General features: G+C 50.8%; 1 protein-coding gene across 2 annotated transcripts in view; it reads right to left on the reverse strand.

The window, feature by feature from the left end:
* Positions 1–17,387, reverse strand: part of LOC144159201 (calcium-activated chloride channel regulator 2-like) — a 70,396-nt gene that overhangs the window by 44,933 nt on the left and 8,076 nt on the right. For both annotated transcript variants that reach the window (XM_077690543.1, XM_077690542.1), the window contains exons 2-3: positions 2,303–2,521; positions 1,855–2,131 (exon numbers count right to left, since the gene is read on the reverse strand). In XM_077690543.1, the coding sequence (XP_077546669.1) occupies positions 1,855–2,131; positions 2,303–2,521 (496 nt within the window). The remainder of the gene's footprint in view (positions 1–1,854; positions 2,132–2,302; positions 2,522–17,387) is intronic.

Below are 17,387 nucleotides of genomic sequence, written 5' to 3' on the forward strand. Positions count from 1 at the left end.
CAAACTGGCACTGCGACCGCGGAAAGGTTCTATTTTGTTAATTGTCGTCCTTTCTTTTTTGTGTGTGTTGCATATAAGTGCATGTGCATTCGTATATGCAACCGTAGGGGCTGGAACTATCACCGCTGCCGCGGAGTACGCATGCGAGCAACACGTTCCAGACCACTCGACCAATGCAAAAGCAGACGGAAGGGTGTGGTTTCAGCTGTACGTAATTCACCAACGCTGTACGGGGTCGGACGTAACTCAGCAATCTACGTGTTGTTTTTTAATTGGCGCCGCGTATCGTAAACCCGACCATTGCGAAAAGGTTGCAGGTTAATAGGGCGTCTGCATACTTTGGGTCCGCCAGCCGTAACGTTTTTTTTATGAGGTTAAAATACAGTCGGAAGTAAGTATAATTTCGAAAATCGCACGCCTCGGTGCGAGTCACCCGAGTCGAAACTGGGTTCGTTATTCCGGGAAGGGGCTAAATAAGAAAATACGAAACGGGAAGGGCGTTTTACACCGGGTTGAAGCGGCACGGAACAAACGAGAAGGTTCAAATGGGAACGGGTTCAAATGGGAAGAGGCGAAATTGGAAAGGGCGAAAAGAGAAGGTCGTTTTGTGCCGGGTTGAAACAGGAGAGAACACGCGGGAAGGATCAAGTGGGAATGGGTTAAAACAGGAACCTCCCTCGTCCTCTGCTCTGCACGGGGCAAGTCCCGCGTCGCGCCGTCGCCGTGTCCACTAAAGTAGTGCCATTGACGCGGCGGCGCCGATTTCGATCCCACGACTCTCTGACCGCAACGGGAGGTACGTGGCGCTCTTCCCACTGCGCTACAAACCGAGACGGGAGCATGTGCTACGAACGCGCCTTATGCCCTTCACTCATCCGGTAGTGCGCGCCGTCAAGAAGAGGCGAAGCGAAGTGGCGCATCATGACGCTAATGAGCGCCGACAGTTCGCACCTTGATGCCGGCACCTTCGTGTACGGGGGACGCGCGTGAATCGAGGCACCCTCCAAATCGGAGCGGTCGCGGGATAACTACATCGATATGTAAATAATGAACATCGTGTATATAAGTGTATATACAATCACCCCTATAACGTGTCGAGTCTTTATATGATGTGTGGGCGGATGTTTGACGGTTTTACCGATAAGCATTGGAGCTTCGCCCCACTCATCATCATTCACTTCGTGGAGATGGCGGGACTTTCGTCTGCAACTAATTTTTTGATGGGTTGAGAAGGAGAGCAGCACGAAATTTTCAAATGGCAACGACCGTAAAAATATCGAGGTTGGTCCGAAGGACTCGCTATTTTTCCTGATCACTCTAACCGTTTCCAGAATCTTTTCACTAATCCCTCCCTGAACCGGTCCCGGACGGTTTCTTTGATTCGTTCCAGTTTCCTTTCAGTTCCAAAATGGCGGAAAAATACGGGTTCGGTTCTGTTCCGGTTCCGGGCAAAAATTCTGGTTCGGTTGCGGCTTTCGGTTCCGTTGTTGCTCGTCACTATGCCTGTGTATCAAACCTTTGTACTCGTCCGCACAATCATTATATTGATAGTCTGATCCTCCGGCGGACCGCCAGCCACGAGTTTCACAAAAGCAGGTTTGGCAGAATTGATGCCACTCAAACCGATCTACGCAAGCGCTCAAAGCGTTTTTAATTATGGCAGAGATGAAGTACCGAAAGCAGATTATCACTCGGGGTATTTTTCTGTGACGCTTTCGGCATTAAAAATTGTAGTATACGCTGGTAATAACATTAGAGCATGCCAAGCGCACCCTTTTATATTGGAATAGTAGCCGGAAAGAATTGTGCTGTTCAATCCGGGTGAAGGGTGGACATCAAACTGGGCCACTGTACCTTTTCCGTCGTCGTATAGGCGGAATGTCGATTTGTGAGGAAGGCCGTTGACCTCGGGGCCGGTGACTGTGGCGTAAACAGGGGCTTTCAAGACGACTTGCTTGCCCTTCGTAACTCTTGCAAGCACGGTTGGGTTATCCGACGAGTTATCCGATGCTTTTGAGAACCGGTTAAAGAGGCGAATCGGCTCGCCACCTCGAGTTCTGGACTTCACTTGGATGGTCACCATCACTTCGTCCGGGCTGTGGTTCTCCAAGTGAAGCGTCCAGGTCCCTACCTATGAAGAGTATGTTAACACAATCGTTGAAAATAACGGAAATAGATCAACAACAAAACGCCACGAATGCCTCAGACACCGCACAAACGTGGCTATTTACGTTTAGCGGTATTGAAATCCTACATAAAAGTCTACCCAGCCCTCACAGACGTATATCAAAATTTATGTTACCTTAGCCGGGTTTGGAAGGGAGATGACGGCGCCGCCACCTTCAGCTCTTTCCGTGCACTCATGGCATACTTGTCCTCTGGGATCCACCAACCACTTCGTCGCATTTAAGGGGAGGAGGTTGTTCGGTTGAATGACGACCATGGTTTTGTTTACTATTCCGCCATCGATTAAGAATTCTTTCTCAAACTTGTTCTTGAATGTCTCCTCTGTGTTCACCACCTACGTGGTCAGAAATAACGCATGAAACAGGTTAGGTCATGTGGCAGCAACGCAGAGCGCGAGCGCAATTGTGGCATCGAACCGAAAGCGCGGTAGGAACAGCGAGACCGGGACGCTGAGCGCAAGAGATAGAGAGACGACAACGACGAAGCCGCGGCCAGGAAACATTCTTCAAAATCTAATGTATATGTACTCATACTGCCGTACCTTCGCGTACAGCTTTACTAATCAATACCCTTAGAGGGACAGAGAAGTGATTTGTAAAGTTAGGCGATCTAATAGCCTGTAAATCTGTAAATTTGGGTGATCTGTAAATCTGGTCACCCACCAGAATAACAATGGGTTAAGGCGCCTACCATGCGGGGGATCCTGTAAACCGTAACACCAGGTCGGACCGTTTCATGGGTTGCAAGAAAGTGGTAGGTACTTCAGAACGGCTGGGCATCAAAAAGTCAAAAATGGTACAAGCACCCCCTGAACAGGGGATCTCATGTTTGGGAAGTCACCCGACTTTGTCGGGAAAGGCCCCACGGGAAGGGGTCTTAACTTTGGACCTTAGAGGTGGCTCAGAGGTACCGCACTCGCCTCATATGCGGGAGGCACCGGGTTCGAATTCACGTGCCGCCGGACACCCCCCGGTTTCTTTAATGGGTTCAGGTGTCCCTGGTCGAGTGCGGACCCTTGAAAGGAGAACTCACGCCTGGAACGCTGTTTTTACCCTCGGGAGGAGCCCCGGACCCTTTTCCACCTTGCGGGGCCCCCGGCCTTCATGCCGCGTTGCCGCATTGCGGGGATGAGACAGTCTTGCGGCATGTGCTGCCACAGGCGGTCGCGAGTTGGGCGTCCACCGTGGCTGTGGAAGACACCATGCGTATTCGTGTGCCGTGGTGCGGGGGGCACCTACCGCGAAAATAGGTACAAGCGACTCCCCCGCCTGGCGCCCGGCCCTTTTTTGGCAATACAACGCTTGGGAACTTGGCCTCCCTTGCTCGGGAAATCGCCCCTATGGAAGGGGGCGGCTGCAAAAAATGCAACTTTTTTGCCAGCAAGGCTATGCTGGAGCGGGTATTGTTTCCCACTTTGTTTGTGGATGAGGGGGGGGGAACACGGAATTCTTAAAAGGCTAAAAGAGGGACAGTGAAATTATTTGGAAGTCTGTGCGAATACAAAACCTTATAACGAAAGATAAAAAGCGCGTGCCTAGAGCTAAACAGGCGTGAGTCATAGCCCATTTGGCAGAGTGTCTCACACCTCCCGCTGCGGCCAGAGAGACCGCGGGGTCGAAATCTGTAGTGTAACTTTTCTGGCGATATCTTTTCCATGACGGATATGACGACGGTGCTGTCTTGCTTTACCCTGGCATAAAACACTTTCGTGTTAAATCTCCGCCCAAAAATATTTGTACACGGAAGAACGTGGCTTTATTAGGGGCGAAGCACCATAAGGGCTCGGATTGTCGGCGTCTCATGTCGTGGTCGTCTTATGTCGACGTATTCTCATGTGGTTACGGTACTAAAACGCCGGACACTCGTTTTCCAACACCACGCGCTAGAACGTAACGCGTACTAAAAAAACACACCGGGACACTTGCTTTTCGTTCCCTCTTGCTTGCTTGCTTCTATTTCGCTCCGTACTTTACTTTAACTTAAAAATTTGCCGTTCTCCATTTCGAATTTTGCTTCCCCTCCGTCTTCGTAATTGGGATCTCGGCGCACGGCGGGCGCCGTGCGCCGAGAGAGAGACTTGCTATCTTTGAATACACTTATACAAGTTCGTGGAGACGGCCCGGTTTTTTGTTTTAAACTGCATAAAGCCTAATAAAGTTGATCAATTCAAAATACCTCCGTACTAACGCATATGCAATGCGTATTTGGCTTATCACACCTCGCGTACTTCAGTACATTGTAGTTGTAAGCTGCATAAGCCTTTACGACTGTTACGCTTGTAGAAACCTTTTGCCCAGTTAAGGGCCGGAAAGAGTAAGCGAAGTTAATGTACGTAATAGGCAATTAAAATCACTTGAAACTTTTGCAGTTAAGTGTAAAACCAAGGTAAGAGAAACTTTTTTGCACGGTGAACTGTACGACTTTTCTGCAGCACGGCCCCACATTTCCGATCGTTTTCCTGCCTCAATGACCACAGTCGCTGCTGATGCAGATATTTTGGGGGGCTAGGGAGAAGCTCACTACTCAAACATCATTCAAGCTCAGATTAGCAGCTCGGAGTGCTGCAATCCAACAAGTACACAGCATTGAACATGTCGGGTAGGCTTCTAGGAACTATATCGGTTCTTTGTGAGAGATCTTGCATGTTCCCGTCGCTCAGTAGCAAAAAAACAGTTTCATATGGAGCACTGCATAACTCTCACATTGCGAGTTCCAAACCCGGGATGGGTTCTCTTTTTTGCCTTCGAATTGGCCAACAGTCGGCCCTGATACCATGCGCCTGTTACGGCACGGTTGGTACCACAGCGAGCAGACAGGCGGGCCCAGAAGGTGCGGAAGAAACGCCTCCAACTTGAGCATCTCCGATGGCGCGGAGGTCATCAAGCTACTTCGTGCACCTCGCCTCGTCCTTTGGAGCTGAATGGTACTATACTTGGTTGACCCGAGCCTACTGCACGTTTACCTGGGGCACTTTGCAGCAAACCAGATGGAAATAGAGAGACATGACGATTGCTAAAGCATCGCTAATGCGGGGTCACAGGTCGCGGATTCAAACCGAAACGCGCTTGAATAACTTTCGAAAAATGAACCACAACGACGACGTTACAACACATATGCTGACTGCCAATCCTACTAAGGTTTTCCTGAAGGAATAATGTAACTGACACCATGTCATGCGTTTAGACCAACTTCATAATCTCGGACATCGTCTAATCGCATCGCAAGAAGAGTTCGCGTCTTTTCGCATCACTGCTGTTATTCGGCCGCTGCAGACGTCGCGTGGTATTTTCTCCTTCCAAGCTAAAAAATAAATACTGGCTTTGTGATCTGATTCACGAAAAAAAATGCATTTATGTGAAGCCGCCTACGTTATTCAAACACAAAACGTATGCTAGACAAATTCACTTCAGTGCCCCTTCGACAGCGTGGAATAGCCGAATATTTTTTTTTTTTTCTAAAGCATGTTTCCTCTACTGTTCACGCGTTGCAGGCATAATCTCGCTACTAAATGAGTCACATTGATCTTTTGTTTGGAAATTGTCGTGGCGGGTGCTGATTTTTTCCTAGCTGCCGCAATAGCATAATCCTTGCCACGCAGTTGAATGCATCTACTTTCGGTTGATTTGTCCATAGGTCACATTTCATCGAAGCGCTGTGGTTCCTTTATTTAACGAGCTTCACCACATTGTGAGTCCCATAGATTTACTGGGGCAGTTAGGACATGCATGGTCCCGTTAGGTTTAGTGTATTTTTATTAGATGCGACGCTGAGAGGAGCATCTCTTGCCGGCGGTTCTGTCCTTCCTGCGTCGTTGTCGTCCGCGTCCGCACAGCTGCGTCTCTCCTCCGCTCGCCTCCTCTGCTCTCTCCGATAGCGCCGATAGCGAACGCTCTCTCCCAACAACTCGCGCGGCGCAAGCGCGATGTGCGCATGTGCAGCGCCCTCTCTCTCCGCGGTCTCCTCTCCTTCGGGCGCGCTGCACTCCGCTGCGCGCCCGAGTGCGCTGCACTCGGCAGCGCGCTGCCTGCCGGAGTGCCGCGCTACGGCCGGTCTCTCAGTCTACGATCGTCCGCACTACGCTTGCTCTCTTTCTCTCTCTCGCATTACTCGAGGATTGCTCACGCAATTCGAGTAATCGACCCAACGGAAACGCTCAATGGAACCCCCTTCAGCGTCGCATCACACCAGGGTTCCCGCGAGGGGACGTGGACGTAATTTTTTTAATGAGAGTCAGGGCCATTTTCTTATTGTAGCCTTTAGGACGCATGAGATGAAGTTGTCCTCATAAAAATGACACCTAAAAAGCTTCACCTCTAACCAGACGTATATGCTGCAATACAAAATTCTACAGCACCAGCGACTCACCCGACAAGCCTTTCCTCCTCCGCACAAATCCTTAACGAGAGAAGAAGCGACATTCTGGCGTCAACTGCAAACAAACACCTTCCCGCACCTAGGAAGGCTCCACGCCATGTATCCTACAATTCACCCTTCGAACAAATGCCCTTCTTGCACAACACAGTATGCCTCCCTTTACCACATTACGTGGGCATGTCCCGACATTCCAAACATTCCTCGAATACCCAACCCAACCCTTGAGCAGTGGAAAGCTGCGTTGCTCAGCTCGGACCCGGAAGATCAGCGACAGCTGGTACGACGGGCCACGAGTGCAGCCAGAGCTACAGGGGCCCTGGTACATCCTTTCCTAACCAGCGTAAAATAAAGTTATTCCTCCTCCTCCTCCTCCCTCACTCCGAAATGGCTGGGCAGCAGTGTAGGACTGAAACTACGTCACGTGGAGCACAATGACATAGAAGACCTTGGGACACATCACAATAGTGAGTTACCGCGAACAGCAACCCGCTATGAAGAACTCAATTGCGCGGAGGCTTTCGTGCTGAAGACAACCAAGAGCTGCCTGAAACGAAGCAGCTCATACAGGGTGCCAAGCTATCATGCACAAAGATGTAAAAAATGAATGGCGTTACTCGAACTAAACCTAGCGCATGATGTTTCCAGTAAAGTGGAGTAGTGGCCAGTAACTTTTTCGTTAACGGGATTTAATTATTAATTAAAATTACCTAACTGTAGAAGTACTGCCCTAATCATTGAAGTGTCAATGAAACACTTGTAGGTACCCACGACAGGAATCTAACTGCGGTATTTTCAGCGACGAACTGAGTGCGTACTCATTTATTATGACTGGAAAAAAAAACAGCGAAAAAAATGCGTGCCAATCCACCCTGTGAAGGTCGTTGAAAAGCAAAGTAGTAAACGACACCCACAACGATTACCCATGTGACATCACTTGAAATCACACACGTTGTTGACAGGATGCACGGCAGACGCAAGGCAAGAGCAGCAGCGATCCTCAAACAGATCAAGCAATAAAACATTATAGCAAGCTTCGTTGACGCTGCGGAGTACAGCAATGGGAAGACCTTTGCCGTCGCTGTGGTCGACTCCAGCGGAAATATTTCTAACTGCGCTTCCATTCGCACATCAGACCCCCAAGTCGCTGAGCAAGTCGCCATCGCCCTCGCCCTGCTAGACGGTCGTGGGTCAGAGATCTACAGTGACTCCAAAACGGCAGTGAGGGCTTTTCAGAATGGCCGCATAGCTGAGCAAGCTGCTCGCCTTCTTATCGTTTGGCGTACAGATGCTCTCACGCATCATTCAATTCACTGGTTCCCCGCTCATGTAGGATCTCTCGCGGGTGCTCCCCCGAACCTCAATGAGTCTGCTAACGAGGCTGCGCGCGACCTCACTGACCGCGCTTCCTCTGTAAGGAGAGCTGACTCGCCTCCCCCTTACGGCCACAGGGATGCTCCCGCTACTTATAACGAGGTCACGAAATTTTTCTATATGTCTAGAAGGGTCTTTCCACCCCCTCACCCCAAGTTGAATAGGGCGCAAGCCGTTTCCCTTAGACTATTACAGACCTGCACATATCCGTGTTTGGCAGTTCTACACGAAGTTTACCCCGACGTATATCGCGACGACGCCTGCCCGTCCTGCGGACAGACCTCTACTCTAGCTCACATGCTCTGGGAGTGCGGGTCCGCACACCCCAAGTTCAGCAAGGAGGAGTGGGACTCTCTTCTGCGTAGCCCCGCTCTAGACAAGCAAATCCTGGCAGTCCAGCGTGCCCGCGACCGGACCGGTGGGCTAGACCTGCCGATCCCGACGTGGTACTAGCCGGGTGCGCGACGAGCTCGCGTCATCGCCGGACCCTCAATAAAGTTCTTTCACTCACTCATCACACACGTGGCTCTAGAAAGAGTAGACACAAGCGAAATGTACACCCTTTATAACTTCAAAAAGATATTCTTCGCACCGGTTAAATCAATGCATGATTCATGAATAGTGTTTGGTTGAGATGTATTGGTGAAGCACGTGAGTGGAAACTTTTTGTGTGAAATTCAAGGAGGCTCAAACCCAATGTTAGACAATCTCACTTCTCCTGTCTCTGCCACCTCCGACGGAGGTGACGAGATCGGCGGAAGACACAGAAGAGACGTGATATGCCACGCGTTGGTGTGAGGTTCCTTGACTTTTTAGCGCACGCGAAAGGCGCGCACACGGCCGCTACACGAGCAGCGGCGGCAACGCACAACGGCGCGAGACGTCGCGTGACGCTATCATGGCTATCACGTGGCTTTGAGCGAGAGCGCAGGGAGTAAACCCGCCGCTGTGCTCGGTAAGTACACCGTCTGTTTCTCACTCTTGTGAGTGCACTCGTAGCTTCATCGGCAAGGCACCAGGCTATCGCTCAGATTCTTTATTCATTCCAGGTTCGATTCCTGGCGGTGTCAGTAACTTGTTCGCGGGAGTTTTCTGTTGACACATCCGGTCGCGAAAGAATCCTTTGGGGATAGACGTAAAAAGGTTTACAAGACAACTTCCACCTCCCCTCGCGGGAACCCCTGTGTAGATGCGACGCATAGGGGGTTCCGTTGTTGTTTCCGTTAGGTTGATTCTCCCATCGCGTGAAACGTGCCGTGAACCCCCTGCCGCGGCTATGACGCAACGTGCCGCGGCTATGAGCAACACAATCCAACACAATCCACTTTAATCCAATCCAATCCAAATGCAATCCAAGCCAAGCCAATCCAATCAATCCAAGCCAATCCAATCGAATCCAATCCAATGCCCCTCGCTCTACCCTCGCGAGAGAGTGTTCGCTATCGGAGAGATGGGGTGAGCGGCGGAGAGCGCAGCTGGCGCGGCGAGGAGAATGGGGGAGAGGTGGACAACGCCGACGACGACGACGATGCCGGAGAGACAAGGCGAGTGAATCAGATGCTCTGCATCTAAGAGGTTTGCTTTAATATGAGAAATACAACGTCACGGCGCTCCCGCGGGCGTCGTAAAGCAAAGCCCGCGAACAGGCTGCGTCTGAGTTAGCCAGCATGAAATACTGGATTTCTATTCGATTGAAAAACCTTTATTTGTGCCTGCAGTGAGCGCTCAGTGCTCCGACGGGGCCTACGTCGCCTTCGAGGCGCCGGCCGCGCGGCCTGGGTCCCCGCTCGCCGTCGACGGCTCGCCGGGCCCCTGCCGTGCTAGCGCCTCGATGACCTGCTGGACGGACCAGTGCTGATCTTCCGGGCTTTCGCTCCCAGCGGCGGCTTCAAGTCGCGGTAGGATCCTTCCTGGCTTGGTTTCTTCCGTGTGTTCGGTGCAATCCCACAGGATGTGCGTGTAGCTTGCCGTCACTCCGCGGCAGAATTTGCACTTGTTGGTCGGGTACGTCTCAGTGTACATGTGATGCATAAGTGACGGGCTGGGCAGCGAGCCGTCTGGAGCTGTCTAAATAAACCGACTTGTCTACTCAACCTCGGGCGCGGGGGCGGGAGAGCCCTGCAAGCCAGGTGTAAAACCTTCGTTATTTCGCTGTACTCGGTAATACGATCTTTCGTGCTGAACCACGTCGGGCGGTCTGCTGAGGTGCGGTCCGTGAGTGCTCGCGCCTGGGCATGTGCGGTATCGTTGTGGTTGTCGTTGTGGTTGGACGCATTGCCTGCGTGCACCGGGAACCACCTGATTCTCATTTTTCTACCGTTTTCGGTAACCGTCTGCAGTATGCGTGCCGCTTTCTTTGCTACCATGCCCTTGGCGTAATTTTTTACTGCCTGTCGTGAGTCACACAGCACCGTGTGACAGTCGTAGTCCAAGATGGCCAGGGCGATGGCCACCTCCTCCACCTCTTCAGACTTAGTGCATCTCACGCTGGCGGCCGTCCCCAAGACGCCGGTCGTGTCAACGACGGCTGCCGTGAAGCCTTTCTTCAGATTAGTGTACTCGGCCGAGTCCACGTAGCGCGCGTGCCTGTCATTGGCGTGCAGGTCGGTCAGGCCTTAACCCTCGCTGTCCTCTTGTTTGGCTCGGGGCTCACGTTCTTGGGCATTCGGTCCACCCGGATGTTGCGCCGGATCTGGTCGGGAACGGTGAGCTTCGTTTCCGCTCTGTCTGGGTATCCTACTCCTAGGTCCTCCAGTATCTGTCTCCGGGTCCCGCCTGTACACAAGCCGCTCGAGCTACGTGGTGCGTTGTGCCTCCGCCATTTCCTATAGCGTGTTGTGCATTCCTATTTGCAGAAGACGAGCTGTGCTCGTGGTTTCGTAGAGCCCCAGTGCTGTCTTGTACGCTATTCGGATGAGAATGTTTATCTTGTCGCACTCGTACTGCAGCCACTTGTCATAGGCAGCTACGTACGCGACGTGGCTTATAACGAACGAGTGAACGAGCGTGATTAGGTTGTCCTCTCTCATGCCGCCTCTTTCGGATGTTACTCGTTTGAGTAGTCGCTTTGCGTTCGCTGCTTTCGCCATGAGCCGGGCTATGGTGTCGCCGTTTCTTTCATGCGTCTCTATTACCATGCCTAGTATTCTGATTTTGCTGACCTTTGCTATTACGTTGCTTGATCTAGTTGTGATATTCACCTCACCGCATTCTTGTGAGTTGATCTTGGGTTTGCGTTTCCTGACGGGAGAATATACCAGGAGTTCCGATTATCTCGGCGAGCACCTCAGTCCGGTGCCCTCAAGTTGATCCTCAATTGCGTAGACTGCCGCTTGTAGTGTAGTGGATGTGGGCGTCGCTGCCACCTACTACCCACACCGTTATGTCGTCCGCGTAGATTTTATGTCTGGCATCTTCGATGCTCGCAAGCCTCCCGGCCACCCCGATCATTACTATGTCGAAAAGCATCGGCGAGATGACCGACCCTTGTGGTGTGCCAGTGCTGCCGAGCTTCTTCTTTTGCGTTTTAAGGTCGCCTGCTCGTAACCCAGCGGTTCTGCCCGTAAGGAAATCTGATGTATTGACCTGGGACAGGATCACTGAGTTTTTAAGAAGAAGAAGACTTTACTTTTCAGCAGACGTTGTTACAATTCCTGCTGAAGGGGCAGGAGCTAAAGGCATTGAGTGCCTGACGAGGGCTCCGGACCCTCTGGAGTTCACAACAGAGGCGTTCACAGCAGAGGACATGTTCAAATCAAATATGCGTGCTTCACCTTATCAAAGGCGCTCTGCAGGTCGAGACCCAGTATTGTTTTGTTGCCGTCAGTGTTGCCGTCGATTATTTGTTTCTTCAGCTGTATCATTGCATCTTGCGTGCCTAAGCGCTGTCTGAAGCCCGTGATTGTCGCCGGGTAAGGTCCTCCCATTCTAGGTAGTCTTGCTACCTGTTGAGCAGGACGTGCTCCAGTACCTTGCCCACGCAAGAAGTGAGCGAGATGGACCGGAGGTTGTCCGTGTGTGGTCGCTTTCCCGGCTTGGGAATCAGTATGTTTCTGGCTTTTTTCCAATGCTTCGGCAGCGTGCCTACTCTCCAGCATTTGTTGAAGTAGTTCGCCAGGTTTTCGATCTACTTGTCGTCGAGGTTCTTGAGCGCCTGGTTCGTGACAAGGTCCGGGCCGGCCGCCGACCTGCTGTTGAGGACTTGCAGAGTCGTGAGGACCTCCTCCACGTCGATGTCATTGTCGAATCTTTCGTTTGGTATTCCTCCGTACGGTCACTGTTGTTCAGTGGGTGTTGTTGGCCGGTATTTGTCGCTGATGCGTTTAATTACATTTTCGGTTCAGTGCCTCGAGACGTCCAGGTGGATGAGCTAGGCCAGTCTTTCTCGCTGGTGTGACTTTGTCTTGGTTTAGTCAAGCAGATGCCGTAGCAGGTCCCATGTTTTCCCGCTAAGCATCGGACCCTTGGCTACGTTGCAGATCTCGCTCCACTCCTGCACACATAGCGTGCTGCAGTATTCCTCGATTGCGCGGTTGAGCTCTGTAAGTTTCTTAGCTTGCGATTGAGACGCTGTTTTTCAACCTGTTCAGTATCGACTGGTTAGCTCTGACGAGGTGAGCTCGGCGGCTATCCATTCTGCTGGTTTCCACGTCCGTTTCCTTGGTAGAGTTCCGTATGCCTTTGTTGCTCCCGGTGGTCCAGGTTTCGATGTCCTCGATTTCGCTCCCTTCTTGTTCTCACTTCTGATGTCTTTGAAGGCTTTCCAGTCGACCCATGTGTGTATGTGTGTGTGCGTGTGTTTGCTGGCGTTGGTGCCGCTGCGTTCCGGAATCACAATCTCCACGATTGTGGGGTCCCTGCCTTGGTCCATCCCTGTATTCCTCCACGTGATCGTAACCGGGTTGTTATTCTTCACGAACGTGAGATCGGGGGTGGTGTCACGGGACCCAGAGTTCCCAATTATCGTCGGGTGTGATGGGCCCGATATAAGGGTAAAGTCGAGTTCTGTTGAGTCTTGAGCTAGGTTGCGGCCTTTCGCTGTGCTTTTGTCGTAGCCCCCGGCGGGGTCCATCGCGTTCATGTCGCCGCACGCGATCAGCGTGTTGCAGCCCGCCGCGGTGCTGGCTATGTGGAGGAGGGCTTTGAATTTCTGATAAGTTCAATGAGTGCGTGCTCAATCTTGATGTTATTCAAGCTGTGTTTCACGAAGGTGAGTCCCTTCATGACCAGGGTGCAGAGGCCCCTGCCGTTGGGCGGGCCAGCATGCACTCTGTAGCAGGGAAGGGACGGTGCATCTGTCGGATTCTCGTGGAGTACATGCACATCCGGTTTGCGCGCGGCGTGCTCAATGTGCTGTTGACCGACTGCCTTTTTCTTGCAGAGGCCACGGCAGTTCCACTGCCACACTGTTACGCCTGTTGCGTTGGACGCCATGCTTGTCCTAGCGTGAAGAAGGGCGCTTATGTTCGTTGGTTTAGTTGCGCGATTACGGGTGCGAACATCGAGTGACTTGCAATCGGTTGTAGGGCTCTCTCCAGGCAGGTGAGTCTACTCATGTTCTCCGTTGGGAAGGTTTCGATGGCTCGGGTCATTTATGTGAACAGGTCTTCGAGCTTGGCGAATTTGACTTCGAGGTTGTGGCCACTGTCGATGCTCTTACTACCCTTGTGTTTATGTTGCTCCCCGGCTTGTTTCTACGATGCCGGCTCCTTGTCGGTCGACTCTTGGTTAACCATGACGTCTTCGGTCTTGTTACTGTTGCTTCTTGGTTTATAGCTTTGTTGCTCGATGCTGCGGAGTTCGTTCCGGATCTCCGCGATCTCCTTGGTGAGGTTGTGGATAGTGGTACGTAGAGCCGCATTTTCTTCCTCAACGCTTCAATAATTTCCCGCTCCTTGTCGAGGTCTTGTCATCCTTCTTAGCATTGACGTTGTTGTCACTTGGGTTGTTCTTGGTCATTTCTCATTTCCTCATTTCTGACCGTGAACTGCACTTGGGTAAGCTTCTAAATGATCTTCTTTAGCGATCTTCTAAACAATGCTTTAGAACATAATGAATTTGCCTGTTCCATGTTTTTGGATGCATCCAAGGCATTCGATTCTATTAATCACTCCGTTTTATCTGATAAACGGTTCCAGTATGGTTTCAGAGGCCCGTTTCTATCCTTAATTAACCAGTACCTATCCAATCGTTCTCAAATTGTTGTGTTGCGTTCGATCAAGAACAATCCACAACATTTAACCTCAGGCGTCCCTCAGGGTCTATTCTTGCTCCAATTTTATTTAATATATACGTTAACGACCTCAGTAGTTCTTGCACTTATTGCAGAGTGTTCCAATATGCGGACGACACGGTACTTGTATTCAGACATAATAACTATGAACTTGCAACAGAATACCTGCAGCATGACTGTACGCATGTAATGCGTTGGTACAGCGATAATCTAATTGCAATAAACAACAATAAGTCACAACTAGTCTGTTTCCATAATCCAGCTAAGCTTATTCCTCACCACGTTCCAATTTATTTGCATACAAGTAATTGTGTCCAATGTGCATGTACACCTGTTTCCCAACAATCTACTGTTAAGTACTGAGGTTTATTGTTTGATTCTGATATGTCCTGGAATAGCCATGCAGCGGATGTATGTACCGAACTCAGAAAGGTTGCTTGTCTCCTGTTTTCTATTAAATCATTATGTCCGGTGTACATACGTAAACAAATATCTCATGCACTTGCTTACAGCGTCTCGCGGTATGGCATTTGCAGTTTTTACTTTTGTACCGCCTTCTGGAAAAACAAAATTAACTGTGTATTGAAATCCGTTCTTAGGTCTGTAATGTACGCTGCATCGCTTGATTCGCATGCAGACGTTTTTCAATTGTCAAGGATGCCCGATTTTTTTGTGTTGTTTAAACAAACTGTGGTGTTAAAGGAGCCATGAAGAGAAAACACAAGTTTGGTTCAACCGAAATATTGCCTCGTTAAAACCATAACGACACCACTTATAACGCAAACTTCGCTCAAATAAGCTACATAATTAGGAAAAAAGGAAATGACCATGCGACCCACCAGCTCATTTTCCGCAACAGAACCTATGATGTCACTCGAGAATGCTCTGCGATTGGCGGAGGCCGGCAAAAGCAAACGCATGTTAGGCAGGGCTTACAGTTTCCATAGTGAGCTATATGCCCGCGAAACATACTGCACATTCTTTTTATGACAAAGAACGGTGGAGTAAACGGTTGAAGGTCCGAACGAACACGCAAGCGTGTGCGCCAATACGTACGAAACTACCGCCGGCCGAGCTCGACATCTCGCCGTCGCGCAGACGAATTTTCGGGTTCGAGGCTCTTAGGGGCCAACGAACCGTTCCAGCACGTACAGCCGCGACCTTGCTTGGTATCTTAATCCCTTTACAGGAGGTTGGCCGTCATATCGCCAACCAGTAAAGGTAAAAATAGAAACGAGGGGAGTAAGGAACAGCAAGAAGCGACGAGATAGTGCCAGTCGTCGCGGAAGTTTCGAATGGTGTTGGCTTGCTGCTGTCGTTACGAGCTCGTTTCCAGTTTACAACCACTGGAAACTTCAGTTTGTTCGAGCACTTCACAATGAAATTTCGTAGCTGCGTTTTGAAATGCCCATGTAGTACGGGCAAATCGTCGAGGGAGTGCTACATCCCCGCCGGTGAAGAGATCTTCTTTCATGTGCTGCCCAACGACGAACCTCGGCGAAGCTTCGGTTCCCGGCCGCGGCGGCCGCTTTTCTGATGGAGGCGAAAAGCAAAAACGCCCGTGTGTACGAGATTTCGGCGCACGATAAAGATCCCCAGGTGGTCAAAATTAATCCGGAGCCCTCCACTACGGCGCGCCTCATCGCCTGCGTTGCGTCGGCGCGTTAAACCCTACAATCAATCAACCTCGGCGAAGCAAGTGGCTACGTTTTGCTTCCGGGAAAGCGCTTGGGGTACTATGAAACACCTAATCTTTCGAATAAAACAAACTTTTGTTTTCTCTTCATGGCTCCTTTAAAATATATTTGGTCCCACGAACACTGTATATTGTACACGCCGCAACGTGACCTCCACTTACGAGATCGCTTTGTTGTGCCGAGGGTTCGCACTAAATATGGTGAGCGGCTGCGTACTTTCTATGTCCCTTCTATCCTCAACTCCCTTCCCTCCGAACTGTTTTTTTTTTCATTTACCTCTCGTGCTCAAGTTAGAGACGCCGTTTTTGTGTTAGGTGGTTGAATGTTGAATGGTGGAAGCTGCTGAATGTATTTTCTGGGGCTTGTTTTATTCCCAGACTCTTTCTTTTCTTTTTGTACCGGCTTTTTAATTTTTTCTTCTTTATTTCCTTTTCCTTTTTTTAAAACGATAATATTTGTATTGCGGTGTCCGTAACGGGCAGCAACCGCTGGGCACGACCCCACAAGCCTTTTTTGGCTTGGGCTGGCCCAAATATGTATTCAGTGATTTGAAATAACGATTATTATTATTATTAAGCCTAACGTCGCCTACCGTGATAGGGCTGCTCAGCTGCCGCCAGGCAGGCCTAGCCCCACCGGTCGGGTTTCCTACCGCCGCCACGCCGGCGCTCGGTGCCAGGCAAGATGGAGTATACCGTGGAAGGGGAAGATATTTCTACGGAGGAATATAATGACCAGAAGCTGTGGTCTCGCGGCGTCAAGGCTCACAACCACTTGTTCGCGAAGAGATCGGCGGACACCACCGCATCACCACCCGCGGAACCGTGAACGGCCAGGGCAAAAATGCCAAGAAAGAAACCCTGAAAAGAGTCAACTACCCAATCAAGAGAAGACAACCATTACCGCGCCTTCTGATGTCCGATTATAAGATAATTTACAGACCGGGAGGAGGCCTGGACTTGCGTTCTGTGAACGGCGGCATGCTCTTGCAGACGGTCTGCCGGTGTGCCGACGTGGATTTCGCCATTTCTCGCACACAGGACAAGTTGAGTATCAACCCCTTCAACAACTCTTTCACCATCAGCACTCCGTCCGAAGAACGGATGAAGCGCTTTGTCAAACTCAAGAACTGCAAATCAACGTCCAGCAACACCCACTCAGTGTATACGTGGCAGCCCCTGGCGACGCAATCAAGGGCATCATCTACAATGCGGTCTACGACCAAACCCAAGACGAAATCTTCGAAGAAATCATAAACCTGAACACGAGCAGGAACTACACAATTGCCGATGCCAGGCAACTAGGCTAAACCCAGTCGCTCCTGATAACTTTCATCGGGACGAAGGAGGTACCCAGAGAAACCATCATCTTCGGTTCGATCTACACCTGCTACCCCTTCAAGGCGAAATTCGAGACCTGTTTCAACTGCCGAGGAGCAGGACACAGGGCGGACGTGTGCCCGGAGGAGAAGACAGGCTTGTGCCGCATGTGAGGAGGGCAGCACCCCGTCAAAGAGCAACCGGACT

The sequence above is a fragment of the Haemaphysalis longicornis genome, unplaced genomic scaffold (genome assembly GCF_048455015.1).
Source record: "Haemaphysalis longicornis isolate Haplotype H1 unplaced genomic scaffold, Haemaphysalis longicornis Haplotype H1 scaffold_10, whole genome shotgun sequence".
NCBI lineage: Eukaryota > Metazoa > Arthropoda > Arachnida > Ixodida > Ixodidae > Haemaphysalis > Haemaphysalis longicornis.